General features: G+C 41.1%; 1 protein-coding gene across 2 annotated transcripts in view; it reads right to left on the reverse strand.

Annotated features, from left to right (window-relative positions):
- FAM171B (family with sequence similarity 171 member B) overlaps positions 1-13,346 on the reverse strand; it is a 29,510-nt gene that overhangs the window by 9,579 nt on the left and 6,585 nt on the right. For both annotated transcript variants that reach the window (XM_083496286.1, XM_083496287.1), the window contains exons 2-4: positions 3,542-3,775; positions 2,556-2,648; positions 1,480-1,638 (exon numbers count right to left, since the gene is read on the reverse strand). In XM_083496286.1, coding sequence (XP_083352412.1) covers positions 1,480-1,638; positions 2,556-2,648; positions 3,542-3,775 — 486 coding nt within the window. The remainder of the gene's footprint in view (positions 1-1,479; positions 1,639-2,555; positions 2,649-3,541; positions 3,776-13,346) is intronic.

Raw genomic sequence — 13,346 nt, forward strand, 5'->3', positions numbered from 1 at the left:
GTGTGTTCAAATACCCTTTGAAAGAGTAGTGATCAGTGGCAGAAATGAAAAAAACCAAGCAGCCATTTATTGTGTGTTTATTTTAAACATCATTGATTGTCATTCATTATACAGCTCAATAACGATATCATATTTTTTTGGGGGGGGGGTACATTGGGCTAGGAGAAGGATTCCCACTAGTGCAAGGGGAATTCCATCCCCCCTGGGGGGGGCATGCCCCCAGAGGTATCTCCATATCTGCTCTGAAGGGTTGGAAGCAACATCCAGAACAGATTTAGGAGAGGCCTTGTAGGTTCTGTTGTGCAAGGAGAGAGCTTGGGCTGACGGAACTTTACTCTTAGCACTGGGCTGGAATACAAGCCACACACTGTGGCACAGAGACTTAATTCAAAACAAAACAGGGGAGAATACACTGAAACTTTGGTGAGAGCGCTCCAGTGTACAAGGAACAAAACTAGGACTCTCATACCTACGGGACCGCCTTTCCTGTTACACCCCACAGAGGACCTTACGGTCTACAAATAATAACACCTTGGAGATCCCAGGCTGGCCTCGGCCAGGGCCTTTTCGGCTTTGGCCCCGGCCTGGTGGAACGCTCTGCCACAAGAGATCAGGGCCCTGTGGGATTTGACATCTTTCCGCAGGGCCTGCATGATGGAGTTCCGCCAGGCCTTTGGTCAGGGCTCAGCCTGACTCTTCTTTTTGGATAAGAACTAATAGGAAAGAGGCCTCCCAACATTCTCACAGGCCCATATAAGATCAGCGTAAACAGTTGGGCCGATGAGCATTTAGTGTTCCCAACCCTAACCCTGCGGAAAGCCATCTAATTAGACTTCAATTTGATTTTGACCTGTTTTTAGGAGGTAATTTAATTATTGTTTGATTTTATACTAATGTTATGTATTTGATGTTAGCCGCCCTGAGCCCAACTTCGGCCGGGGAGGGCGGGATATAAATAAAAGTTTTTTATTGTTGCTGTTGTTGTTATTTAGAATACAGTATTCTACATTGACATTTTCCATTCTGTAAATGATGTGGGGATCTTGAGTTGGTAAGAATTTGTACAATGGCACTGTTGCCAATATAAATGGAGATTTTAAAATTTCTATAGTTATTGGCCAATCAAAGAAGGTGGAGACAAATAACTTCCCTCCTCTCTTGCAACAAGCTGGGGATGACAAATCTCTGCCAGCAACAAATGTAGGGGTGCGGGCTGGCTCTGAGCATACCCCAAATTGCAAGATGAATCAGGGTGATTCAGGGAACGTTCTTGCGAGTTGGATCACACAATTAACAAGGTGCCTTGAGAAAAATCAGAGACTCTTTACACTTCCAAGGTGGATAAATTGTTATTCAGCTACAATATTACATTTCAAGTCCTAACCTGTGGTTCTAAAACCTATGCCGCTAATGTTTTAAAGGGATAGTCTTCAGATCCTTGCTGTATATCTCCAAAAGCTAGTGGAAAATCTGACATACCTGACTTATTTAAAAGAATTCCAGTTGTATAAAGAAAATGGTCCACTTTCAAAAACTGCTGTGGCACTGTAAGGTAGGCTGTAACATTTGTGATATGGTGGTTCATAGGAAGTTTTATTAAATATTTTGGAAACTGAACACTTGGTTGAGATTTGGCATCTGAAAAAGAGGAAGAATTCAAAGACAGCAATTTCACAGTGCTTCTTTCAAACAGTTAACACTTTTGATTGGCAAAACTTTTAACTGGCATTCAAAAACTAATGTTCAAGCATGAACCACTTGCACCTCTTATCAATGTGCATCTTATATGAGCATTCAGGTAATGTGCTACATTTCGGTGTTGAGAGCCATAACAGTATCTTTGTATAGAACCTAGGCTTCTATCTATTCCAGACTCTCAATACATTATGTCTAACAAAATGATTTTTAAACTCCCTAACTATAACCTTGTCATACCACAGATACCCATACCATCCAAACCTTAAATTGTGACATTCTAATTCCAAATTTTTTTTATTTCTCAAGGTCACCCACCTCTTCATCCTAACTAGGCAACTGGCTGCAAAGTACAGTTTCAAGTCAGACAGTCCCAATCCTCCCCTTTCCTTTGCATCTTGCTGTAAGGGTAAAGGTAAAGGGACTCCTGACCGTTAGGTCCAGTCATGGACGACTCTGGGGTTGCGGCGCTCATCTCGCTTTATTGGCCGAGGGAGGCGGCATACAGCTTCCGGGTCATGTGGCCAGCATGACTAGGCCGCTTCTGGCGAACCAGAGCAGCGCATGGAAACGCCGTTTATCTTCCCGCCGGAGCGGTACCTATTTATCTACTTGCACTTTGACGTGCTTTCAAACTGCTAGGTTGGCAGGAGCAGGGACCGAGCAACGGGAGCTCACCCCGTCGCGGGGATTCAAACTGCCAACCTTCTGATTGGCAAGTCCTAGGCTCTGTGGTTTAACCCACAGCGCCACCCGCGTCCCTGCAACTTGCTGTACTTTCAGTTTAACGTGTTTTTTTTTACCTTGCCATAAAAACTTAGATAAATTTTTAGTAAATTTTTAGTACTGCTGTTACTTACCAGATAGTTTCCCAGTAATTAAAATTGTATCATCAAACAACCATATATTTGCCTGGCTTTGGGGGAACAGTGAGAGTGTGACTGATGAATATACTGTGGGAAGACAAAATAATAGGAATACATTACTACAAAGGTTTATGTACTGGAAAAGAAAGCTAGAAAAAAGACTTACACTTCTGCAGAGTGGTAAAATTTAGGACACCACAGTGATGGATACAAAAGAGGACTGGTATTTCACATGGAAACCAGGAAATCAAAAGCCTTTGTTTCCTGCTGTAAATTTGCAAGAGTTTCTTACTATGTGCAAACTGGGTTTATGACCCTTACTTTAAACAAAACTAGAGTTTAAACTAAGCAGAGTTTCTCCACTAAGAATATAATGAGGCAATCTGATTAGTTTAAAGTCATCAGCTTCAAAACTATATGCCTACGCACAAGCTGTTATTTTTATGCATTAGTTTATGTTGGGAGTTTGTTTTAGCCTTTCTGCTTTGGTATTTTTTTTGGGAAATAATATAACAAAACAGAAGAGACATTAAAAAAGGATGCTTTAGTTGAGATTTTTGCATTGCATGGGGTTGGACTAGATGACCCTTAGGGTCCTTTCCAACTCTATAATTCTATGACCTGAAGCACAGCGTAAGAATTGTGCCATTCCCAACTCATCAGGAAAACACATGATTATCGTTTGAGACAATATGCTCCAGTTTCACAAACTGTTCAGCTTCCTTCAAGATAATCTGTATTCAATATTTGGGGCAGACCTGCATTAATTACAATATTTTCATGGAAGCATTTGATATATATTTTATAACTCTTTCAAGACGGCGGCATTTACCTTTGCAGTTGCATTCAGCACAACATACTTTTGTGTGACTTCATTAAGTCACATTAATTTGATGAAAATGAGATGGATTACCAAAAAGAAGGAAGAAAATTCAAGTGCATTCAGTTTAATAATAGGATTTTAAAAGGGGCTTACTCACTTGGCATTCTTCCAGTCTTCCAAGGCAAAGGTGTTAACATATAACCATCTTTATAAGATGCAATAGTTAAACTTAGACCTAGTTGATAGGGAACTTGTATCAATACTGCTCCATTATTTCCAGTCAGCGTCGAATTTGTTTTTGTGTAGTTGACAAACACTTCCACAATCGCTTGGCTTAAATATTGATGGCTGATGATGTCATTGACTTGCACTTTCAGTGTAAACATAGATCCTAAATAAGACAAAAGGAGAAAGACAATCATCAACGTTATATATCCTTTGAAAGCTTGGTAGGGATGGGCTTTCCTAGTTCAAAAGAATATGTTTTTTCACTCCAGAAGAAAATGGTCCAACTAAGATAAAAGAGCTGGAGACTTTAAATCTGAATTCTTGAGGAAATACACTAATGTAGCTCATGCAATGGTAACTTGATTTGGAATAAGTGCACACATCTGCTTAAAACAGGTCAGGAGCAGACCGAGAAGAAAGCACAGTTCATACATTACTGGGTTGTGGACTCTATTGCTACAAATAAACTTGCATTTCACCACATACCTCCAGTAAGTCATGCACTGGTTTTGAACATATCACCATATGCACAGGACCAGCTCATACAACTTTCAAAAAAGGAAGAAAACATACGTTTCAGGTTACGACTCCGCTAACCCAGAAATAGTGCTTCAGGTTAAGAACTTTGCTTCAGGATGAGAACAGAAATCGTGCTCCGGCGGCACGGCAGCAGCAGCAGGAGGCCCCATTAGCTAAAGTGGTGCTTCAGGTTGAGAACAGTTTCAGGTTAAGAACGGACCTCCGGAACTAATTAAGCACTTAACTAAAGCAACTACCATGCTTTAGTAACAAGAGGGCAAAAAAGAGGAGTGTAATATCATTCTGTGGGTTATCCTGTGAGATACAGAATGGCATCTCCTAGATACTAGAATCTGTGATTGTTTGATAGTCTCTGGACTGAATAGTTTTTACTGCTATATAAGGTGGCTTATATTAGGGACGTGGGTGGCGCTGTGGTCTAAACCACTGAGCCTAGCGCTTGCTGATCAGAAGGTCGGCGGTTTGAATCCCCGTGACGGGCTGAGCTCCCGTGCTCGGTCCCAGCTCCTGCCAACCTAACAGTTTGAAAGCACACCAGTGAAAATAGATAAATAGGTACCGCTCTGGCGGGAAGGTAAAAGGCTTTTTTGTGTGCTGCTCTGGTTTCGGTGCATTTTAAACTGTATTCTAACTTATATTTTAATCAACTGTTTTTGTTTTGTTTTTGTTTTTACTGTATTTATATTCAGTGTTAGCAGCCCTGAGCCCGGTCTTTATTTGTTTATTTATTTATTTAAAGCTGTTTCCCTGTCCTGGACCCATTTTTCACTTGTGTCTTTGGAAATTTATGGTTTGTTTGTTCAAGATCTAAAACACTATCTTAGTGAGAAGTGAAAACAGTTATTGTACCAATATATTCCAAGAGGGGATGGTATTAGTGAGTTTTCTTTTTATTCATGACTGGTTGAATAAACCAGTTGTGTAGGGGTGAAAACATTTGTTGTGAGTGTGCCGTCTCTGCTTCCAAGACTGCTTTAAGTGCACGTTTACGAAAGCAGAAAAGGGAAGGGAGTGGGGGGAAGAACAATGGAGTAAAGCAATTTTAAAAGCAGTTTAAAAGTTGTTTTGTTTGCTTGTTTGTTTGTTTACAGCCTGCCAATAATCCTTCGACAGAGTGACTCAATTAGAAACAGTAAAACGGCTCACTCTGTACCTTTTCCTTGGATGTTAACTCATCAAGTAAACCGTATATGCAATACTGTCTAACAAGCATTCATTATAATCACTGCTAGCAAAGTGATGAACACTGAAGCAGCAACACCACCAATGGATGATTTCCCTGTTAATTTTTACTGGATATATTTTGTGCCACGTGATACATTACACATAAGTGCATTTATTAACCCAACAGCTACTTCTTCTACAGAAAAATGGCTTCAGGAAGGGCAATTTGGGGAGGATAAATAGAGGGCAGAGAGGTGAAGAGGGGTGCATCAGTCTTTCCCCATTTGCTGCTTTCCATCTCCTCTCACCCCTTCTCCACTCCAAACCTCAATACCTGAAACTGCTTGTCCCTAGGATGGGTGTAATGTTTGATTTGGCTTTTTATCTTACCTCCCCCTTCTCTGCATGAAAGATTTGACATAAAATCAGTGTGGTGATCTTTTCTTCCTTTTAAAAATCTCCCCTATTTTGAAAATGCCAGGCATACGCTTACGATTTATTTCCCGAAGGCTGCTTCCAACATGCATTTCCATCTCACAAGCGAAGCAGCTGTGAGCCCCCACACTGGGTGATTTGTTTGGTCTTAGCTGACTGAACAACCATCATTTTCCACGTCTCACTCTTGCTTTTGCAGAACATGCTATTTCCTGATCAGCCTTATTAGGGATACGAAAGGTGCACTGACCTATAAAGAAGAAATCAGTTATTCCGAAGATAATCAGGCCCTGTAAACCCAGCATGGATAGTGTTATTGTAAGGCCAACAAGAAGGGAATTTATACTCTATACGGAGCGAACACACAACATGTGTGGGGTTGGTTTTTTTTTGGGGGGTGTGTGCTTCCACTCCAGTGGTTTTCCTGAAACCACATTCCCACCATTTAATATCACTTATATCCTTTCTACCTTTAACTTACCAATAACCCTGGTAAGTAACTGTGGGATAGAGGAGTGGTAGAAGGCCCAGCAGATATAGTTACTATATTTAACAAATATACTGATGTTTATTAATTATGAGATTTTGTAGTGTACAAGCTGATGTGGTTACTTTATGATGTGGATTCTCCTCCCTTGGAGGTTTTTAAGCAGTGGCTAGATGCTTAAATCTGTCATGGATGCTTTAACTGAGATTCCTGCTTTGGAGGAGGTTGAACTAGATGACCCCCCCCCGGGCCCCTTCCAACTCTATGATCCTCTGTCTCTCAATAGAACAAATGAGTTTACTTGACAAGTCACAGGACTAAGGTAAAATTATCTATTAATTGGTAGAAGGGCAACGTGTTAAGGCTGCTTTTGTTTGTCAAATTGCCAATTACATCTAAGTGTGCTTTACTTTGATACACAGCCTTTTTGTATGACATCGTTACAATATACATTTCAGGAGAAGGAAGTTCTGAACTGATCCTACATTCATTTGAATGTCATTTGCAAATCTTGGATTTGAACTTTATAATGCACACAAGCTATTTTAAATCAAGAGAAGGCAGGTTTGTCAAAACTTGTTCCTCCTCATGAAAAATGCAGGTCACAAGCCACCACACATCGGAATAATCTTGATATCTTTCTTCAGTCAAATACACCCTAAAGGCTATATTTAGCATACCCTTGCATCAAATTATTTAATTCAGCATTTAGAGCAGGCATTCTCATATTCTTATTCTACGGGGGGGGGGGGGGAGTCAAGCCTCATCACAATTAGTGAAAACACAAACGATGGGAGACAGCTGGTACATATTCACTTAATTACTGCTACTGTTCAGTGCTTATTGAGCAGAATGTTAGCTAGGTGTTATACAAATGTGTCACAAAGTCCCTACCGAGACGGCTTACCGGTGAAGCTATCACCAGTTTGGTGGCAGTTTGGTCCCACTCGAAAAATGCTTTCGTTATGTCGTTAGAAACGTAAGTTCAAATGTTACATCTGCAGACCAGTACCATATTGTCCAGTGTAGCTATCTCTGTTTGGGTCTGTTTTGCTTCTCCTGCTAATTATGCTAATTAGGACCAGAAGTCTGCCATATGGAATGCTAGGAATCAGCACAGTCCCTGTGTGGCTTGCAGGGCAGAGGTGGCTAACCTGAGGCCCTCCAGATGTTGCTGGACTTACAACTCTCATCATCCCTGACCAGGGCCAAAGCTGGCTGGGGCTGAGGGGAATCCATCCTCATTTGCAGGGCCACAGGTTCCCTCTCTCTCTGAAGTAGTACTGGACACCTGAATCTCCATGCATCAGAGACTCAACCAATCCTTTGTCTGAAGCAGCTGGAGTAAACTTCTATTGCAAAGCAAACAGAAAATGATTTCCCCTCCTCTCCCCAGCAGAAGGCATATGCAAAGTATACAATACTAGCAGTATGGTGTAAATAAAAAAAGAGTAAATGGTGTCCTTTTAAAAGTAATTTCTTTTTTGTCAAAGAGGGTAGAAGAATATATATTTTTAAATGAATGCTTTACATAAACCACGTAAGAGGTTTAGCTGATTGTTATTAAAATTCTGTTTAATAATAATAATAATAATAAAAACCTGTGTGTCTCATAAACTGTTTTAATACTATATACAGGAGAGAATAATTTTCAATTGTCCTTTATCTCCAAAGCAAATGCTTTATTTATTTATGGAAAGATCTTTTATTCAGCCTTTCCATTTTAGCAAAAGCACACAAGGCAGCTAACATTCATTAATTATAGAGGCCAATCAATAACGAATTAAGAATGAATGTTAATTAAAATATTAACAAATGAATGGGGGGGGGGGAGGTAAAAAAACATTTCTGATCAAAAGTTTAAAATAATGCCTGCCAGCATAAACATGTTTTTCAAAGGACATTAAGTGAAGTCACCAAACAAATCATAGAACTGTAGAGCTGGAAGGGACCACGAGGATCATCTAGTCCAACCCCCTGCAATGCAAGAATCTTTCACCTAAAGCAGGGCTTGAATCCACAACCCTGAGATTAAGAGTCTCATGCTCTACTGCAATCGCCCAAGGGGGAACTGTTCTACAACCCAGGAACTGCCATGGAGACTCCTCCCTTTTGACTCATCATGGTCAACTGCATCTCAGGACAAAAAGGCCTTCTGGGTGATCTTATTGGTTGCGGAGGATCGCACAGAAGGAGCTAATCCTTTGAGTACCTTGGTCCCAAACCATTTGGGTTTTTTAAAGATAAGGAATGGCAGTTTGTTATGAATGGTAAAATTTTGTAGCACCACCACTTCCAAATTTGCATGGGAAACCAGTGGCCCTCCACATACTGTTGGATGACAGCTCCAATCATACTCCCATTGGCCATGTTGGCTGGGGTTGATGGGAACTGGAGTCCACCAACATCTGCAAGGCCAGAGGTTCCCTATTCCTGCTTTGCCTAACTATCTGTGCTTTGTCCAACTATATAGCAAGGGTAGAGGGAGAACACAACCAAGGAAGAAACCCAACTCTAGTTGTTAAGTATTGTTTTGCCAGGACTGTGATAAGACAAGGGTTAAACTGACCCACCGGCAATTCTGAAGGGTTTTTGTCTCAACCATTAAAACAGCTAATGAGTTTTCATAATATACGTTGCAGTAATTTATTCAGGAGAAATAAAACAGTTTGGAAGCCTTCCAAAGTTTAAGAATTACCCTGAATATATATGTGTGCGCACCATGAATGCTGCACTAACACAAAAATGGTATTGAATATCTTGATATATACCCAGGACACATTCAACACTCAATCATGGCCACATAAAGGAGCTTTTTATCTCCTGACTTCATTTTAATGACCTAAAAAGCCACTGAGTTTCTCTATTTTCTAAAACAGCATTATCACAAGCTTTAATGGTTAGCACAGAAGAAAAAGCCTACAGTAGAAATAAAACAAACATTCCTTCACAACCCAGAAGCAACAACCCTTAACAATAAGTAAAAGGTGCTACACAAGCACAGGTTTCTGGAACTGTATGGTCCCCTACTGTGTAGTAAGTTACAAAGAAAATGTGCATACTCAAGAACTCATTTGGTAATAGGGAAGGCATAAATAACCTGTGCTAAGTGATCCTGCATTGGCATTCTTGGGTGAGAACAAAAGAATTACTTTGCTGCATCAGCTCACAGTTCAACCTACTCCAGCACCCTTTGCAAAATTCTCAGCAACTAGCAAGTTGGAGATGGTACATTAAAAACTAGACAGCAGTCCCCCAAAGGACCACAGCTGACCTTTTGCAGGGGTGAAGAACCTGCATCAGGCATGCAAGATGAATATCACTGTCATAGCTGAAAAATGCAGCAGTGCTTAATGACTTTATTATCAACAAAATAAAAGGAACCCATCACAAAAACTACCTTTGCATTCCTATTACGTTTTGGGGCAGAAATCAGCCTTGCAAATAAAACCACAAAATCCCATCCCCTGAAAATTAACAACCTGCTGGGGTTTCCATCATTTTTCTAGTCGCCTATTCCATTCCTCTGATGGGGGGTGGGGGCAGGTACTTCCTCTGGCAGCCCACTAGGTTTCTCTGATGTGCACAGAAGGCAGGCAGAGCACGCCATCCCCCCTCCACCATGCACTTGGCTGCATGCAAATACTTATCACCTGTGCCCACCAGGCGAGTGCTTAAATGCAAGGCTGGCCGAACTAAGCATCACATGCATCACAGTGTAAGGAAAGCCCAGTGTCTCAGTCTTCTTGGGAACAGAAAATGCACTGTATGTTGTGCATGTGTGTGCATGTATATGCTTAATGCTTTTCTAGCAGAAGCAGCTGACGGGGCTTTCTTGCACACATCTGTGAGCAATATGGTGGAAGGAATATGCTCTTAGAAGGGGGAAGGCATAGCTCAGTGGCAGAGCACATGCTCTGCAGCGCACAAGAGTCTCAGCTTTAATCCTGGCACTTCCAGTTTAAAGATTTCAGCGACGGAGGCCTGATCTGTGCTGCCAGTCAAAGTTGGAAGTACTGAGTTACAGGGGACCAATGGTCAGACTCAGTTTAAGACACCTTCATATATGAATGTAGGAGGGATGGAGTAGGGAGAGAAACATAATTTTTGTCAATAAAACTTTCCAGTGAAGGCTATGGGCTATTTACAAGCAAGTAAATAGAGGAGACTGCTTCCTCCCACCACCACCAGAAAAAGAAAACCCATCAAGGCTAATGCCTTAAATTCTAGGTTTTGGCTGAAAAATCATTCCAATACTAATCAAAACATACCAGAAAGTAAAGGGCAGCACCCCTTACCACATTTTTCATGGCAAACTGGCTATCTGTCAATGTTGGAGGAGTGCAGTAATACTAAAACCAATGTATGGCCAGGACCTACTAACAGCTGCCATAAGGCAAGAAGCACCATATGGGGCACAGTGTCCACAAGTATCCCTGGAGGTTAACTGAAGCTGAAGCTCTGATCAGCAACAATTAGGTATGAAATATATAATGGAGTACAAGCTCTTCCAGTTTCCCCCCTTCCCTTTCAGTGACAAAGCATGGAAACAAGATGCAGCAGACAAATAAGGGTACAGACCAGCTTCCAGATCCAGCTTACTATCAGAACTGCTTGTGTGATTTTGCCAATGCATTTGGACATTTATTGATTGGGAATATTATGCAGCAAACATCACCTTACATTGTGCTATTCAAATCAGGCGACGGCATGCACAAAGCTGGACATCTCTAAAAAGATATGCTATTTCCCAACATCCCCTTTTCCGTTTCACAAATGTTATGTATGAGACACCCACTGTCAAATTAATTCAGGCTCTGCCCATGGAACTTAAAAGCTACATCCACTATAATAAATAATATATGTCCAATAAAATATTTAAAGGCCAAAGTTGATATTTACATGAAAGCAGGCTGATTTGTGGAAACAGTGTTTTCTCTCAACATTGTTCACTAAATTTTTCATAGGAGAATAATCAATGGAGACAAATATAGAGAGGCGCGAATAAAGAAGAGGGTAGGCAACCAATGAGCTTCTCAAAAGAACTATAATAATGTGTTGGCTCGACTCCTTACATACAATCGTCGTGAAACAGACTCTATAATTCAAGAGGAATTATAAACCCAACATTTCAAGGCTGCTTTAAATGCCAAGAAGGTCTGCATACTGTCGTGACAAAAACAAAGCGATTAAGAAAAACATCTTAACAGAAAATAAAGACTTCAGATAAATAATCAAGAAGCCAAGGGCTCTCCCCCAACAATCATTTATTTTCCACACAATGAAGACATAATGGCTGCTCACTTGTTCTGGCAGATTCAGTCATGGTCCATCAACGTAGCACAGCACCTCAGTTGTGGATGGCTGGAGGAACAGGGGTGTGGGGTGGGGTACAGGGGTGAGGAACCTGTGATCCTCCAGCTGTGATTGAACTCCTACTCCAACCAGCAGCAGCCAGCATGGCCAATGATCAAGGGTGATAGGGCATTCAAGTCCCAACAACATCTGGAGGGCCACAGGTTAACCACCCCTGGTGTAGTAGACAATGTCAGACTTTTGATCAGAGATCTGGGTTGTGCGGCACTGGACCTTCTCTCTCAGGATTAAGAGACTAAAATGGGCATATGTTCTAAACTCCTTGCAAGAACAGCTGCCCACAAATGCAAGATTAATATTATTCACAGATATAGCACTGCCATTGCCCCTGCAGCACTTTTTTCCTGATCCTACGTGCTGCATTGCCACATGGGTTAAAAGAACCCTGAGGACCTTCTTGGCAGGAATTCACAAATGCCATTGCTATTGGCAACCAGGATTCTCTTCCTGGTAACAGCTTTGTGGACAAGCGTAAGACAAGAAGCTCCTGAATTAGTCACATAACACAGAACTCACAAGGGGGGGGGCTCTCACTTTGCAGGAGACAGACTCCCTGCCCCAAGTCCAGGCTGCAAGACACATTTTAAATGCAAAGAGAGATCTGTTGCAAATTCATGTTGCTTCTCCCTGTACATCAATTCAGAATTTTCCCATTCCTCTGCCCTTGGCTAAAGTCTCAGTCCATACTCTAGTAATCTCCTACCTCGACTACTGCAACCTTCTACCTTTGTCTTCCCATCACAGCCTTCTCACATCTATCGAAAACTCCCCTGACAACGTTTTCCTACACTGACTCCACAAGACACCCCTTCCTCAATTTCTGTTGCTTGGCTTCCAGCATGGACTCCATGCCCTTACCTTTAAAGGTTATCATGAACTTACCCACTCTAGTTTTGGTTTTTATTCCTGTTACATACCTATTCAATAATAATAATAATAATAATAATAATAATAATAATAATAATAATAATTGCTTCCACTCCCCCATTTCCATCCTCAGCTGCCTAAAGGTATCTTGCTTGCTAATAGGGCTTCAACCATCCTCCCTCATTGCCTTCTATGCTAAAAGTATCTGCCTGAATATTCATGCAGTGCTACCTTTCACTCTTCACTTCTCAAAACACACCTTGTTTTGAAACCTTGGGTTTCAAATCAGCTGTAACTAAAGTTAGGTATGTATAACACCATTTGCTCACGTTCAGCTCTTCCTGCCTTTGTCTCTCCCTTCCCACCCACCTGTCTTATTTTAGAATGTGAGCTCCTTGCTGGCAGAAATAGGTCTGGTGTTTCGTTTATAAAATCATGCAATGCATAATGCATAACCCAAAATAATAAAATTAGGGTGGAGACACAAGAGTGCGCAATCTTGTTAAATTCTAGGTGGGAATTCTAGGAAAGGGGGAATTATTCCCCAGGTAACCTAATTGGCATAACTACTTTTGATACAATTCTAAAGTGCAACCATTCCATGGGCAGATGAATGATGTTTTGGTTATGACAGAAGATTAATCGTTAGAACAAAGGACAAAAATGAAAGGACAAGACAGGGACATCAATTCAGAAACATAAAGCTCTGCCGTAGGAATGATTTCTTTAGCCCAGAAGAGCATTTTCTGTTACCTTAAATGACTTCACATTTCTGATGCAAGCAATTTATAGTATTTCATTAATACTAGTGGTAACAGAACTGTACTGTGCAAGGTTTGGTATTAGAATATGTAAAATATCTAGA

The sequence above is a fragment of the Podarcis liolepis genome (genome assembly GCF_965112155.1).
Source record: "Podarcis liolepis genome assembly, chromosome: 1".
Classification (NCBI taxonomy): domain Eukaryota; kingdom Metazoa; phylum Chordata; class Lepidosauria; order Squamata; family Lacertidae; genus Podarcis; species Podarcis liolepis.